This window comes from Pipra filicauda, unplaced genomic scaffold (assembly GCF_003945595.2).
Source record: "Pipra filicauda isolate LSUMZ 115617 unplaced genomic scaffold, ASM394559v2 scaffold201_size1378038_pilon, whole genome shotgun sequence".
Classification (NCBI taxonomy): Eukaryota; Metazoa; Chordata; class Aves; order Passeriformes; family Pipridae; genus Pipra; species Pipra filicauda.
In genome coordinates this window covers 944,202-960,729 of record NW_024104312.1, presented here as the reverse complement: position 1 = coordinate 960,729, position 16,528 = coordinate 944,202, and the positions used below count along the sequence as shown (strand labels likewise).

Sequence of the window (16,528 nt, the reverse complement as noted above, 5' to 3'; positions counted from 1 at the left end):
GGAGCGATGCGTGCTCTGGTTTTCCACACAGTGGTTCCACACAATATTCCCACACAATTCTCCCAGCTGTCTCACTGCCTGCCCGTTACATCCGTATATGTCTGCTGTCATTAGAGGGTTGTGTCTCGTGTCGTCTGGAACCATCACCAGCTACCTTCTGCACATTATCGTTCAGTTATGAACTGATTTATGGCTCATATGTAGCATTTCGGTTGAGGCGACATTGCAAAGGAATCTCTTGATGCCTGCGAGTAGTTTTGTAGCTTGCTTTCGCCTGACACGTGGATAATCATCACATATGCAGCTCAAGTCAATCTACATGTTCCTTAAGTGCCGGGGTGAACAGCTGTTTCCTGAAACACCGTAATGTGGTTTGGTAATTTGATTGTGCCTGACACGTAAATGATGCCTCATTAAATGAGACATCCCTTGATAAGATGTCTGTCTGCACAGGAGGAAACTCTCAGTATTTTTCTGTCTTCTCTCTTTTGATCTGAAGAACATAAATGTAGGATCCATAAGAGTCATTCCATGATCTAAAGGGCCTAAAATGTAGGATCTGAGAGAGTCATTCCAGTTCAGTACAAACCTATCAGTTCTTCTAGGGGTGGAAACATGCTCTCCTCATTTGGCTATACCTGTCAGAAAGTTAAACACCTTGTATACACTAGTTCTTCAAGCTCTCTCTGTAGCTGAAGGAGAGAAAACAGTCTGTTGCAGAGTGCTTCATTCCATCCTGAAGTTGTTGTCTGAGATGTGTGAGAATTTCCTTTGTATCTGCCTTTCTATAGCTATGGCCTTTAACTGGGACCTGTGTAATTGCTTTAGTCTAAATATGTAACATCTAAAGGAGTACATTTAGGCAAAGTAAATCCAGGCCTCTGTCACTCATGACAAAAAGAATGACCTCATTTAGTTTACCACATATCCCACAACATCTCATCCACTAAGCCAGATAATCCTTACCCTAACCATGACTGACTGTAGCTGAATTGGCCCACAAACATTATTTCATCAAGTCAAGAATGAACTCATCGAGTCCTCAGGTTTTTAGGGGCTGATAATCTTCTGATAGGGGCTTTATGTGTGTTTCATTTTTGTGTATGTAGTACCACATATTCACATGGTGCTAATACTTCACATCTTTCTTAGAAATTGCAGCAAATTCTTACAAGCCCAAAAATCTCTCTCTTCACTTTGCATTCCCTAATACATAGGAGATGACAGGAGACCTTCAATTTTCTGTTCTCATCTTTACAACTCTGCAGTTATGCTCAGTACATCTCAGTTCTGTCCTGAAATGCTAGGTTATCCCAAGCCCTCAGCTTGTCTTAATGCCAATTATGATAGTGTAATTCTACCGCAGAAGTGCCCTGGTGCTGAAATCCTTGTGCTATTTCAGCTATCTGAGCTGAAAGTAATACTTTGAGCCTATGAGCCAGATTGGATGTAATCATACACAGATAAGAGTGGTTTTTTTCCTACTGTCAAATGTGAGTCCTCTGAGATTCCAGCTTTTTTTGTAGTCACTTTACTCCATTGAACACAGAATATCTTAAATCTTAACTACCAGTTTAAAGCACAAGTATCAAAGGAAGCCAGTGATAATATGAAGTGTCACTGAATGAGAAATTAATCTGTGTCTACAGAGATGTATGCTGCATGCCCAAGGTATTGTGATAAAACACATTTGGGGACTGTTTCTTCTCCAAGGAAAGATATTTTTTATATACCAAACACTTTTATTATATGTGAAGGGTTTTGATAAGACGACTGCACTATGTGTCCTGAAAGCTTGGTTTATTGACATTTATAGCAGTACTTGCTGCGTGAGGAACAAATTGTCAAGCTATTTTTCAAGTTGTCTTCAGATCCTGGAGACACTAAAAAGATAAGGGAGACTCATGAAACCAGAGAGGAAAGAAATGCAGTGAGCATGCTTCAGTCCTTCCCTGTAGCATGAGCCAAAGTCCCTGCTGGACCACGCCCACATCTCCGTACAATCAGTTCTCTTCTGCTACTGCAAATCTGCCCTTGGGTTCTTTCTCAGAGCAAGCAGAATTACATTGGAATGAAGATTATGCAAAAAGCAATGGCTGAAGCCAACTTTTTTAACATCAAAAATCCAAATTTCTCACCACCTTTTCAGGTATCCTTGTCAGCACTTTGCAGGCCTGTATTTTGGTGATAGTCACACTATGAAACCTGGGTAGTTTATGTGCAGCTCTCACTTCTAGCTATAAAGCTGGAAAGAGATGGCCCATGCTTAATGACAGAACAGGATTAGAGAGACACAAACCTATTGAATCTTGTATTCCTGTGTCTCAGTGTCAAGTGAAGTTATTACTGTCATTCTGTGGCATACAGTTAACAAGAAAATCTGTTAATTGCATATTTTTATGTCTGTTAATAAATTGCAGCAGCCTAGACAAACTATGATATGTATAATAAATACTACAATTTAATATAATTACAGCCAATTAAAATATAGGAAGTGCACGATGTTGTGAGAGTTTCTTTTTAAACTCCCCACGGATTTTCTTCTTCTTCCTTCTCAGTAATGTATCTACTGATAAAACAGTTCAGACATCATCTTTTGGGAAATAGGTGGACTTGCCTGTGTTCAACTGACTCTTGTGTTTCTACTACAATATTTCAACTGATGACTTTTTTTTCACACACAGAGGGACACAGGGCCAAGGAAAATCTCTTTCTTTGAATAATTCAAAGTAGTTCAAAGCAATCACTATGTAGTGTCAATAGTGTTATCCATGTGAGAGTGTGATCATGTTGACGGTTCTTTTGTACAAAGATTACATACTTATAAATATTGTTTTAGGATATATGCAATTAAAATCACAACTAAGTTATATCTGGAAGGAAAATGCCTTAATGTTTTATTTTTAGATATGTCAGAAATATTTTCTGTTCATTGTGGCTGGGTAATTAAGTGTTTATAGTGAAGTAAAAGGAAAGAGAGAAGGAAGGAAACCTGTTCAAATGCCATAGACAATGGAGTCTTTAAGGAATCTCCCAGACTTTGTATTATAAAAGCAAAACAAAACAAAAAACCGACAACAAGATCACAAACAAACCAAGCAAACCAAACCAAACCGAAACATACAATATGTACGCAAACAGTACGACCTCTGCCATTGTAGAGCAGTGAACAACATCTCATTTCTACCACCTGGAAAGCAAATCAGGCCATCTGCTTTGTATCAGCATGGAGGATATTGCATTCTGGAGTCAAAGGATCGTCCAGACAAATGTGTGAAGAGGAGTTAATTGGAGAAACAGTGTAAGAAAGAAGATCAAGGGCTTATCTTAGAAGAGGAACATTATCCATGTAGTCTTAACCTACTCTTAAAACTGAAAAGAACGTGTATTAGCCTTTCCCTTTGGTGGACCAGACCTGCTACTTTCACTGTGTCTGCATGTGCAGACATGTTGAGAAGGGTCTTCTTTCTGCAGAAGTCAGTGCAGGAAGGAGACATTGCTTTAATCCTGCTAGCACTATTAACAAGGACCTTCAGTGAGAAATAAGGTGCGTTGGCCTTGCTCTGGCTCTCTTCCCAGGGGCAAATCCCTTTCCGAGCAAGTGACATTAGATTGTAAACAAGATACCACATTCATCAGAAGTCTGTGGCGTATTTTCTTATTTGTCGCACACAAACAAATTCAGACTTCAGAGTCCATTTGATGCGAGATCAGCTTCAATCATTCAGCTTAACAATTAACATCTACCTGTAATTTTTCTTCATGTATTTCCCTAAAGGATTAGCAATGTGGATTTTCTGTCAGAAGAGCAGATGTCTGTTTGGCACAGGTGCAATTGTGACACTCTGGGAAGTGCCGGTGGCCTGCATTTACAGTAAACATAGAAAAGAGGTCTGGCAGCAGGGCATAGTGCATTTGCATGACAGAACTGAAACGTAACCCTGCCTTTTGAACATGGCTAGACTGCTGGCAAGGTCATGGAGAGCTGTGAAATCATCTGGCAGCTGAGACCCCCCAAGAGGCATGCTTCAGGAATACTGCCAGAAAGCAACGTTTTCAGTCAAATGATGACAGAGATTGAATGTCCTTTTCCTACTTCAGGTATTTGCTTAGAGGTCAACATCCTCTTTGTTTTAGGAAACCTTAAAGTCCTGGCCTACCTTAGCGCTACAGTGAAGGAGTTATTTTCTTTTAATCATTCATTTCTGAAAACGTTTCTTCTGGACAACAGAGTTTATAGTGTAAGTGATATTGAAGAATCCATCCTGATCAACCGTTTCTGAAGACCTTTTAAAAGGCAGAAAGTCTCTCAATTATTTGGTTATGAAATTAATTGTACATGCCATGGGGCATTCTTCGGTAATTTTTACCTCACACCTATACATTCCATCTGAGCTATGGCACATATTTTGGAAAGATACTTGGTTGTGACTGGAAAAGATCTCAACCCCTCATGAAAACCACTGGCTATCTCTTAGGTGATGCTACAAAGCCTTCAGCTTCAAACACCAGTTCTTGCTAGTCCATGTCAGTGATGGAGGTGAAAGTAAATGGGTGGTTGTCCTGGCTTTTGAGCCATTTTGGTGCTGATTCTGCCCCAACATAAACCAGAGTCCAGGATTCTTCTCACTCATGCCTGTCTGGAACAGTCTGCCTGTACGTTCATCATGCTTTGAAGATTACCATTGTTTTTTGAAGCTGCAGAATAGGCCAGCAAAGACACAATGGCTGACTTGAAAATGTATGCTAACATCATTGCTGCTGGTTTCTAACTCAGCAGAAACACAAATGTGTTTATCAGAGTGGAGGATGTTGTTTCAGTTACTCACACTACTGAGGCAGTTTGGCATGAGAGACTAAACAGGGTGGAAACTTTCATTTTGAGCAAAAGAACAGTTTTAATAGAGCCTACATACCTGTATCTTTTCATGTCCGTCCCTTCCCACAGCTCTCCCACACCAAATGTTCCACTTTCCAGACTGATAGTCTGGAAATTCTGTTAAGATGATAAAACTGTTAAGATGTGTTTTCAACAAAAAAATGTAACTATGGAGCTCTTGAACAAAAATGTGGGAAAAGTCAAAGACCCTCAAATTGCTGCAGAAGAAGATCCTAACACAGCAGGATATCTCAGAGGAAAGGCACAGACAAGGACATTATGACCTTACACTGTCAAAAGTCCTTTTGTCCACCTCTTTTCATGGGCAAGCTGCAGGCAAACTGGAGGACACAGCATAAATCTGGCAGAGTCGAGGGATTTTCTGCTCCCCCACTAAAGCAGTGTGTAGGGTCCATCAGGTGAGTTAAATCTATGTAAACATCTACTAATAGCTGCACGTGGGGCTATCAAGGCATCACCTTTTTTTTGTTTATCTGAAGCAGGTGCTCACAGTGATGACCAAGACATTCTTACAGTGAGCAGAAACTCTCAAAATGTTGAAGATTTTTTGAAAATGCTCATGTTCAATTTGTGAAACTCACATTTGTTGAAAAAGCCTCTCTTAGGGCAAAGAAAGCAGTTTTCCTCTTACACTTGCACATATTGCATTCTTGATCTGACATGACTTGCAACCACAAGAGAGCACTCTTCCCTTTGAAGATTTCTCGGCTTTCCCAGAAAGCTAGAGACTTACCATATAAGTTCTGCAAACTGCTTGTGAGCTGTTTCAGTTAGACCAGAGCAGCCAAAACAACAAAGCTTGCAGTTGTCTTTTGGATTTCATTGTGAAAAGCCTTTGGGTAGTTTTCAGATGACAGAAGATCCTTGGTTCCTGAAAGGGAGGAGTTCTGCCAAAACTTTGAAGATCTCTGTAAACTTTGCAAATTACCCATCTTTTGGAGGCAATTATATCAAACGATATCATGGATTACAATACATGAGAAGTGTTTAGAGCCTGGAAGATTATTTATGTTTGGCATTAACTCTTATGGTCATAATTTCAAGTGGAGAGAAAAGGAATACACAGGAACCCTCTTATTATCTTTTGAAATATGAAGATCAGAGGAAAAGAAGGGTTTAAAGTGTGGAGTGATGGTCCTCGAAACCTGTCTGTACATTAGCTGGCATCCTACATGTATAAAAACAACAGGGCTTAGAGCTGATTTCCAGGCACAGAGTGGACCTCATGAGTTGTTAGCTGTGCTTTCAGATCTGAGTTTTTATACAACACAGGAAGAAACTGCAGCCTGCGGGGCACAGTACCTATACAAATGTTGGATTAATACACTGGAAGCCAAATTCGGGAACTAACATTCCACTGGTGAGAAAAAAAAGAAGCATGGACAACACTAAAGATGATGACAGACTATTGAACAGGATTGCATTTCCAGGAGCTATGTCTCTGGCTAACGGCCATGTGCATTCCCACGGGATACCCCTGAGAGAGCCCTTTGGGGTTCCTTTCCATCTGGACCCATCTTACTGGGAGCAAGCCTATAGTGGGCACACAGGTCGTATCTCCTACATCCCATTCCCTGGCTACATGGGCATCTATGACTATTCCTTTGAGCCTGCCTTCATTCGAAAGAGGAACGAGAGGGAAAGGCAGCGGGTGCGCTGCGTGAACGAGGGATACACACGCCTGAGAGAGCACCTGCCCAAGGAATTCACTGACAAGCGCCTCAGCAAAGTGGAGACCCTGAGAGCTGCAATAAGCTACATCAAACACCTGCAGAGCTTGCTGGACTGCCATTCCTTAGGCTCTAACAGCAAGGAAACGCTCTCTGCCAAGGAGCTCCCAGAAGTTCCCAGTCCTGGTCCCCCACGGGAGTGCAACAGTGATGGAGAGTCTAAAACTTCTTCAGCTTCATCCCCCTACAGTGAATTTGAGGAGACGGGCAGCTAGGTCTCTTCTCTGGAGACAGAAAGCTTCAAGTTCAGCTGAAAAAAATTGAAAACCCTGGGGATTTTTCTACAGATGAAAATTAATCCCAGGGAAAGAAAAAGCAACTAGGAAAAGGAAAAAAAAAGGTATTTTCAGTCTGTCAAAGGACTTTAACTGTTTACCATACAAAACTTAAAGATGACTTGTAAGCAAAGAGATATCTCTTAGGTTGCTTCAGCTGTGTTACTAAGCTTCCCTTGGACTGTTAAACTAGACCAACGCTGGCATTCTACTTTTCTTCAGCTTTTATTCTGTTCTACTTTCTTTTACCTTTCACTTGAGACAGTAAAACCAGATAAATCCATTTCAGGAAATTCCCCTCCCCTTCCTCCTGCTCTGCCCAGTAAGTTTTATTGTCTGTTTTTCCTGACTGCTAACCTGTGATGCACTGCATTGCAAACACTTGGATGGGGAAAGATAAGATTTAGATAAAATGTCTTTCCCTAAATATTTTAGAAAACTCACAGAAATACTTCTATTTCCGAAACAACAGTTTAAAAAATAAAAATAAGGCTAAATTTGGGAATGAATTTCTCTTACAGCATCTTCTAAAGTGAAAGAAGTAGCTCATACATTGGACACTGGCTATTTGGTGATTATTCTAAGGATAATTTTCAGGAAAAGAAATTGGAAACTTTCATTCTAATAAATGCTAGGAAGAGGGAATCAGAGTTCTGTAAAACTGCACCTTCAAAAGCAAAGCTTCACTCATGATACTGAAAAAATGCCTTTTTTCTGCTTTTCTGAAATCTGAGTTCATGGACAAAATGGTCTTGATTGTGTCTTTTTGGCAGGTCAGAAATTATATGCTTAGAAATATAACCTGTTGTGGTTAGACAATGGTGTGTACAAAAAGGGAAACATTGAAGATATCAGTTTACATCTGTATGAAAATGTAGGTATTTCTCCTTTTATTTAGAATATGGTATTACTTTTTCGAAGAATACACTTTTTAAAATTAATGTGTCAAAATCTGTGGAATGCCTTTAATTTGGACTGTGTCTACTTAAAATAAGAATTTGTCTCCAAATTGCTCTAAAATCTTCCTTTCTCTGAAGCCAGATTTCAATAACATTTAGCTATGTCCTTAAATCCTATTTTGAATAGGGAGTAAACTTCTTACCTGTGCACTTCCCACAGATCTTTCCAACTTTTGCTTTTTTAGCCTCATCTTGATGAAATGGTTTTGTATTTTTTTGTCTTTCCTTCATGTCATGCTGACTGAACACCTGGAAAAATACTCCTGTATAAATAAGAACAAATACTGATCAAATACCTCAAAATGTGTGCATGTATTTCATTTAAATAAAAAATTTAATTAATCCTGGCTGTGTCTTTTTCACTTTCAGTTGATAATAAACGGGACAGTGCTGGCTGCAAGAGTAATGAATTCTCAGGATGGAATAGAGAAAACGGAAAGGAAGTAAATATGAACTGCTACTTTTGTACCTAAATTTTTAATCTAGATTTTTAAATCTAGATAAAGAGCAGGTTTATGTTGTGGGCATCTAATAAGAATTATTTGATATAAAAATACTCTGCTGCTTTCTAGAAGACTACTCTCAACATTTGTACGCTTTTAGCTGCTGTGTCCGTGGCAGTCATGGGCATTGTTCTTTATTCTTTACATGGTAGCCAGCTCCCTTTTCTAATAACTGTTTTGTTTTTCTAAGGGCTGTTACTTTTGTAGAGACTGCTTCCAAGACTAAAAAATGTAGAGTTCTAATTACCTGGACAGTTCAGATCCAGAGCCAATGCACTCATTTCTGAGCGCGCAAGAAAGGAGAGAATGACAAGGTCTGAATGTCTGATTGGATTCCATTGGTTTTTGTCTTTTTTTATTTTCCTTGTGATTTCTGGCAAAAGATTTAACCTTTCTCTCCCTCTTACTCAGTTTTGAGATTTCTGGAAATGTTGTATTGCTGCTGGTAATTCTGTCCACAAACCTGAATTGAATTGCTCCCTCAGAGCAGAGATTAAATCTTTGTTATCTATGAAAAACATACACTTCCTCAGAGTACCAGAGGCAAATTCTGTGAAACACAGTTGTTTTGAAAGCACTCCGAAGATGAAAAGCAGTTAATATACATATAACGAAAATAAACAGCCAAATCAAACCAAACCACTAAAAATAAAAATTGTCAGAATGACTGTTACTTCATGGGCATGATACATCAGATAATGCCACAAATACATTTTTAGGTCAGATTGTTATCACAGAGGTGTGACCCCTACAGAGCCTCAGTCCTCTGATTCCCAAATCTTGGAGAGATGGTGTGCCATCTTTTCTGTGATCAGCTGGCTGGGGAAGTGAAGTAGGCCGTGACTCTGCCCCCTTTCAGCTTTATCTCTCATGTGGAATGTTCCCCCATATGAGTCTAAGGGAGTGGAAAGCATCCAACCCCTGGGTCTGTGCTTGGCCATCTCGGCATTAGGGTGTCTCTTCCTGTGTGAGGCACAGGCTGATCTGCTGCACAGCTACATGGGACTGGTTTATTTGTTGCATATCCTTAATATTCTGCAGTCAGAATCAAACCTGGATTTTGTGAAATAATATTCTGGAAAAGGCCTCTGGACCTCAAGTCAAGGAGACTGGTTAAAAGTCTACATTTCAACTTTTTTAGCTTCTTTTTTTTTAGATTATACATCTTTAATGGCTCTGGAGATGTCCTTAAAATACCTCCCAATACAACCTCAACACCGGAGACGCAAAACCACAATGTCACATGTATTTTAATTTAATTTTATAGAAAAATTAATTTCTGGATGAAAAAGAAATTCTTTCTGTGGGAAAAATCTGTCACAGATTGAGCCACTCTCCTGAGGAAAGTTGTAACTTTTTATTTCTCACAGTTCATGTTGTCTTGCAAACCTCTTGCACAATTTCAGCACAAGGAAGTAGAAAACAAGATTTCCCAAATATGGATTGGTGCTTCCTTACAGGCATCAATAAAGGTTTAAAGTGAATGCTGTATTTCAAAAGCTTTATTAAGCTGTTTCTGTCTAGACAAAGATTTTCTTCAAAGCTTCCAAAGTGTATCATTATCAGACTTTTAAAGCAGACAATGATTCAACTTGTCACCATGAAAATTAAAGTTTTAATAAAAGTGTTGACCAGAAGAAATCTCTCCATGTGGAACAATTACTATTTACAAGAAAGGTGAACACTGATATCTGTAGGCAGCCATGCTACAGCTTTATCCAACTCTTGCACACCAAATGCAGACACTTTAATCTTTCTATCAAATGTGAAAAAACCAGACATCTGAAGTCATCTCTCTTCTGCTGTTAAATTACAAATCCATTTGCTTCTTGATATTATCAGCATTTTAAAGATGTGTAATCCTGGCCATGAGATTGCTTTTAATCCTCTAATAGCTATTTAGCTGACTTTTTTGTAAAAGCCTATCCACAATCCTTTCATGTTATATTACCCAGTGTCAATAATGTGGCCAAAGAAAACCAGAAGGCACCATAGAAAATTCACATTCAGACTATAAAGCAATCAGGGCCAATCTACCTCACTGCAATAAATAAACACGGAATGTCCACAGAAAAATAAAGTGTCTTCGAAAACATTTGTCTCCAGCATACTTAGGCAGGAGGCAAAGCAAGATCCAAAACATTTTGAAGAGAGATCCTCAAGTGGTACCAACAGGAGAGCCCTGCTGAAGTTAGCTGAGGTAATTGCTATAGCTAAGCAAGGTCTTAGTAAGGCTCTCCAAAATAGAGTCTAAGCAAATATAACTTCAGTGGGTGCTTCTCACTAGTAACCCTCAGCATACAGATAAATGTCTGCAGAGAAAGAAATAAATTTGTTCTAGACAAATGGTAAGACTGCAGCTGCACCTAGATTTCCATGGGGCTGTCCTGCTACAGATCTGGAAGCTCTGGTAACACAGGATGAGCATCTTTCTCCATTAACCTGAAGGTGTGCTTGTAAGTAAAAATCCACTATAAATGCTCACTTGTGTAATTCCCACATGATTCTTACACATTTTTTTTTCTGCCTAATTGTGAATATATCCACTAACAGAGCAGTGGAAAAGTTCTTCAAGTTGCCCTTGCTGAGAGGACAAACTTAGAGGAGTGACGGCCCCCTTGAAAATTTTGGAGACCCCTTGGCTCACTTCAGATATTACTGGAGATATAGTCTCAAAGACATGAAATTACTACATGGTCCATGAACTCTGGTGGCATCAGTGTAGAAAAATATGCCAATTTAAAGTCCTTACAAAGGGGAAAGCTAACACTGACTTGTCTTTTCAGTTTGACCCATGTGGTGGTCAGCCAGCCCATGGGCACCAGCCAGCCATCAGCAGGCACGTGTGCTTTGCACTGCTTCTTGCCTGTTCTACTGGGACCAGGGGATTAAAAAATGAGTATTTTGAGGGATTTTTTTATTTGAGAGGGGGAAGCTGAATGACTGGTCTGTGGGAGGCTGAAAGGTTGAAAATGTGGACAGTGAAGCCTGGGAGCATATATAGCACAAAGCCCAGCCAAGCTGCATTTGCTGTGATGCTCACCTTCCTTGTCCTCATGATTTTATTTTGATATGGTGTGGTTCTGGGCATATATAGCAGATTTTTGTGTTCCATGGCTGTAAGCCATCAGCACTGAATCCTAACCAATCTCTTCTATCTGCACTGAGATCACAAAGAGAACAAGTAGTTACAAAGAAATGGAATTTTCACATTTTTTCATGTATTCACTTTACTGTTAGCATTATGGTATGCTAGGCTGCTCTGTTGATGTACCTTTTTAAATGTAAAAAGCACTGAAGAAGTCCCAGGTTCAGCTGCTGAGGGTTTATCCCAAGGGATCCCTCACGTGGAGGTGATGTGCCATCACATCCAGAGGCATTAAAGCTCTCCGGTGCTTAATGAATGAAACTGATAATAAACTGTGTAATGTATAAATGAAATAAGCCAGATGTACAAACACAGGAGTGTGTGTTGCAGTGTTTGTGCATGGGAAAAGAAAGAAGGATGGTAGAGGGAAAGGGAGAGAAGAAAGGGGTTTTGACATGCAGCACACTGCTTGATATCGTATCGGCTGCATGGCTGAAACAAGGGAAAAAGCAAGAAATGAGATATGACACCTTTGGGAAGGATTAATTCCTGGAAACCAACCCAACCCAACCCAAAACTTAAAGTTAATATATTTGCAGACAAACCTTGCGGAGATATAAAAAACCTGTGAGATTTTGCATTGCAGAAATGAGAGCAAGCAAAGCAGTGACTTTTACAGATCGGGACTTAGAGGGAGCCATAGGCAGGGCTGGAGAGAGGCATGATTCCCTCCCTGGCCCCACTGTCAGACCCTGCGGGTGTTTTCCACCATTTAGAGTGCTTTCCTCCTTCCCCTGATGTATTTATTCTCCTCCACTGGGAGGAAGGCGTGGTCCTGTCCCCACCCTGGCTGGCTTTGCATTTTGCACTTTTGACCCAGGGATGCCATGAGTTAAGGGAGGACTCAGCTTTGCCTCTTTAGGCTTTGCTCACTTCGGGCATCCCTCACAAGCTTGGCCATGGCCAGATACATCTGTCACAAAGCAGAAACAAGAGGTGCAGCAGGCTAGGGCTGAACTACAGGGTGAGCCTTAATCCTGAAGGAGTAAAACGGAATAGTGGGAAGAGTAAGAGGAACCCAGCACCATGATGAAACAAGGAGTCTGGAGTCTGGGCTTTGGGCAAAAGCCAAGCACAGGAGGTGTCTCTCTTAAGAGAGGAATCACTCTGCTTCCCTCCTCCTCCATCCCCCACACTAGGAGTGCTGCTGGAAAGTGTGGAGACATTGTGCTGGGTATCACAGGGGAAAGGGAGAGCACTGTCTGGGTGAACGGGGGTGAGGGGTCAGGGACAGAGTCTGTTGTGTGAACATTCGCCCCAACACAGAGGAAAGAGGAATTGGAGCTGTAGGCTGGGCACTTTCCAGTGGTCATAATGGAAAGCCTCACCAAGCTGAGGACTGTAAGAAAGGCTATTCCCTGCTGCTAGTGTTTTTCACAGGGTAGATATGTGTTTACATCATGGTGATAATGCCCACCTTCTTTACCTTTTGCCATTTGCTATCTCCTCCCTCCTGCCTGACCTTGTAGCCCTGGCTATTGCTATAGATGCAAGGGTATAGGGACATCTCCTGGCTGTGTATTTTGTGTCCTTCTCATACAGCAGCCTGATTTTAGCATCTCTTCCTGCTACTGCCTCTCTGCTGATCACACTACATGCGTCCCTTGATGAAGATGGACGTGCCTTGCAGCAGCTGGGTGGAAAGTGTGCAGGGAACTGCTCGATAAGCAAAATTTAAAAAAAAAAAGCCCAACCTGTGTAACAGAAGAAGGGGCAATATGATTTTACTACCAACCATTGTACAAAAATGGCTGAGACCACAGCATTTGCATGACTGTAAGTCTGTCTGCCTGAATCTCAGACACATCACATTTATTTGCCTGCCTTGGCTTCTTGTTCATCTTTTCTTGTTCATCATTGCAAAATACCTCTGAGCATATTTCTTATCAAAGTGCTGAGCAGTTGTGAGCAGCCTGTGCTCTAGCTGGGGAACAGAGGGGAAAATTACAGTGCTGAGCCCATCTGCTGTCAGCAGCCAAGTGATAAACCCAGATCACTTCAGCCATGGGTTTTGCCTCTCTTTCAATAACAGCATGGCCCACCTCTTGCCCTCTGTGCTGGGAACACCAGTAGATCCTGCCCCATCTCACTGGAAAATATCACCAGACTGACCCTGTAATGCTTTATCAGGAGCTGGTTGCAGCTGTGGTGCTGCCAGGATCTCACTGGGCTGCTTGTCTCCTGTGTGAGTGGAAGCACACGAGTCCCCTGTGCTCGTAGGTAAATTCGACCTTGCACATTACCCAGCTCTGGTATTGCAGAGCTGGCATCTGTAGCTCGCCTCACCTTGCCTCCCCTCTTCCATTCCATTCCATTCCATTCCATTCCATTCCATTCCATTCCATTCCATTCCATTCCATTCCATCCCATTCCCATATATTACAGTTACAGCGAGGGTGGTGGGGTCAAAATAAATCTCCCTGCCAATCTCTCAGGACAATGATGTTACTGGCATCCTCCTTGCCATGAGCACCCCACTGCTGACTAATGCAAACCATTGCTGAAGCCAGGCAAAAAGCCATGAAAAGCCCTGCCCAGTTCCACTGTTGCCTCCCTCCATGCCCTGACCCCCGCAGTTTGCTCCCAGCACACCTGGGTAATGCTGCACCCCCAGTTCGCAGGGCTAGTCCCCCATGCAAGCAGTGGTGGCACATCCCAAGGAGCCTGTGAGGACAGATCAAAGCTGAGCACCTACAGCATGTCAGCATGACAAGCTGTGCAAATGCAAGGCATTTGCCTCTGTTTATGTGCCGCGTGCTCCATAGCTTTGCATTTTGCAGTGCTACGAAAGCTTTAAAATTTCCATTTACGTTAACGAGCCCATAAAGCATAAGGTTATTAAATGGTGTTTATATTACCCTCTCTGAGAAGCTCATTCGGTTACCAGCTGGTTCAATTGTTACTAACAGCAAGTTTCATGAGGGCGCCAAGTTGGAGCTGCATGTGTTGGGGGAGCTTGTGTTGAAAGGACAAAACAGCGACAGTGCCATCGCCACACAATGGCTGAGTTGCTCTGTAGTATGAGTGGTTTTCAGAGATGAATTAAATTAGTTGGCTCTCTGATTGAAAAACATGTTGTATTTAAACATTTTAAAATTTATTTTTGGTAAAACTGCTTTAGCATTGGTTATTTTCTTCAAACTTTACTGGAATTTTACTGAGGTCACTGTCTTAAAGAGCACGTTTCGCATTTGCATCTTTGGTGAAAAAGTCACAGTTTAGGTAATTTCATGACCTAGAAATCACCACAAAACCTATAAAACTATTGCATATGTGGAGTGATGGGTAGCAGATGGTGTGTCTGGGCAGGAGATTGTTATGCAGAGTGAGGAATAGGTGAAGCCAATGTGGCATTGTGCAGAGCAAGCATTTGCAGAGAGAAGCTGAACAGGGACAGTTGGAAAAAAGAGTTTAGGTTGATTCCCCCTAGGAAAGTCACTGGTGAGTTTTCTACACAGTTCTTAATTGCAAGGAGTAAAGTAAGAGTTTAGTAATAAAGCCTGGCATGCAAATGTGGGCACAGACATGCATGGGGCAAATGCCACAGAGCACCTACTACAGCAGGCACCAAGGGTTGGAGACCAGGGGCTTGGAGCATGGGGCAGGGCAGCGAGGCATCTGGCATCAGTGTCTTGGTATAATGTGTGAGTCAGGTGTGACAATGGCAGCACATCAGGATGATGTGTTTTATTTTCTACCTGAAATAAGTTTTGCAGGTAAGAAAATTTTTATTCTGTAAATAATTCTGCAAGTGTTTTCAGTTTGAAAGAATATAACTGGAAATACTGTAAAAACATATGCCCACATATGCCATGCCCATGAAACAGAGGCAGCTTTGGCTTTATTTTTTCCTGCAAGTATTCCCTTCTTTTCAGCTAGCCCTGACTTTTAATTCTGAGAACAAAGTCCACAAGCATATGCTCAGGTATTGACAGTGACTCGATTGCAACAATTAGGAACGTGACTTGGCAGATCTGAAGGCTTAAGGCATTCACACCATGAAAAGTGTGAATAGAAATTCATTGGACTTAAAATTTATTTGGAGAAGTTTAAGAAAAGGTAGTTTATAGGGCAGAGTAAAAAAAGCTCAAAAACTTGGAGAGTCGGTGAGATTCCTGGAAGATCAGGTGCTAATTTTTAATAAGACTCCTTGGGATTGAGCTCTTTGGAGAATAGGTTTTATAGAGAAATCTCCAGTACCTTTTTGTTTCAACCAGGTTACATATATAAAAATATTGCAGTACAGATGGTCCAAAGGCAAAGTGTGTATAAGGCAGGCTATCAGACAGAACTAGGAGTATATTCTACCTGGCAAATTATGGATGTGAGACAACACTTACATGGTTAAATCATATCCCTCCTTTCTTTCTTAATTTTTTTTTATCCTTGATTCAGTGGGACAAAGTCACGCCCTTATGAAAGATCTGGCAGCTCCCTCCATGTCCTGAACCCTATCCAAGTGATAATTATACCTGTTTGAAATCCATGAGCTGAGAAGTAGCCTCCAGCCACTCAACAAAGGCTCCTCCAGCACTCTGAGGAAGCAATGCCGACACTTCCCTTCTCCTTGTCTGCCTCCTGCTGAAACACATTTGCAGAGTTTCCTGAAGCCTCTAAGGCTTTTCCAGAGATCTGGTGGAACCAGACCTGTTATCTCATGGAGTATCATCATGTGCAAATACAAAGAAACACCCCCACAGGCATAGTTAATGCAGAGAAACCTTAATGGCTTTTTTTTATTTCCCCTCCAGTTGCAAATGTATAATTAATCTATAATTAATCCCAGTTCAAATTTACATGTTTGATCTATTTCTTTTAGGCTTCAAATGTCTTTGAAGGAGGGGGAAGACCCTGTTATTTGATCTGCAGTGCCTAGGATAGGCTCGGTGTTTATGTGGTTCCCAGAGCTGGTCAGGTGTGGAGAGCTCCCAGCTTGTAGACCTGGTGGGGCCAGAGGGCAGTGGCTGAGGTGCTTCCCAATCCAAGCTGCAGGAGCCCCTTCACCCCAGGCAA

At 41.3% G+C, this 16,528-nt stretch overlaps 1 protein-coding gene and 1 long non-coding RNA gene across 2 annotated transcripts; one reads left to right on the top strand and one right to left on the bottom strand.

Moving 5' to 3' along the window:
- Window positions 1-3,755: 3,755 nt before the first annotated feature.
- Window positions 3,756-5,804, bottom strand: LOC120323162. Its single transcript, XR_005563364.1, has 3 exons — window positions 5,634-5,804; window positions 4,917-4,996; window positions 3,756-4,287 (listed from the first exon to the last, which is right to left on the bottom strand). It is a non-coding gene; the product is annotated as an uncharacterized LOC120323162 (long non-coding RNA).
- A 474-nt stretch (window positions 5,805-6,278) lies between these two features.
- ASCL4 (achaete-scute family bHLH transcription factor 4) lies at window positions 6,279-6,876 on the top strand. Its single transcript, XM_027715093.2, has one exon. It carries the CDS (start codon window positions 6,279-6,281, stop codon window positions 6,843-6,845), a length of 567 nt encoding a protein of 188 aa, XP_027570894.1. The 3' UTR covers window positions 6,846-6,876.
- Window positions 6,877-16,528: the final 9,652 nt, after the last annotated feature.

What these genes read in the sequence shown, in the direction of transcription:
- ASCL4 (XM_027715093.2), top strand. Translation starts at nt 6,279, where the DNA reads ATGGACAACACTAAAGATGATGACAGACTATTGAACAGGATTGCATTT.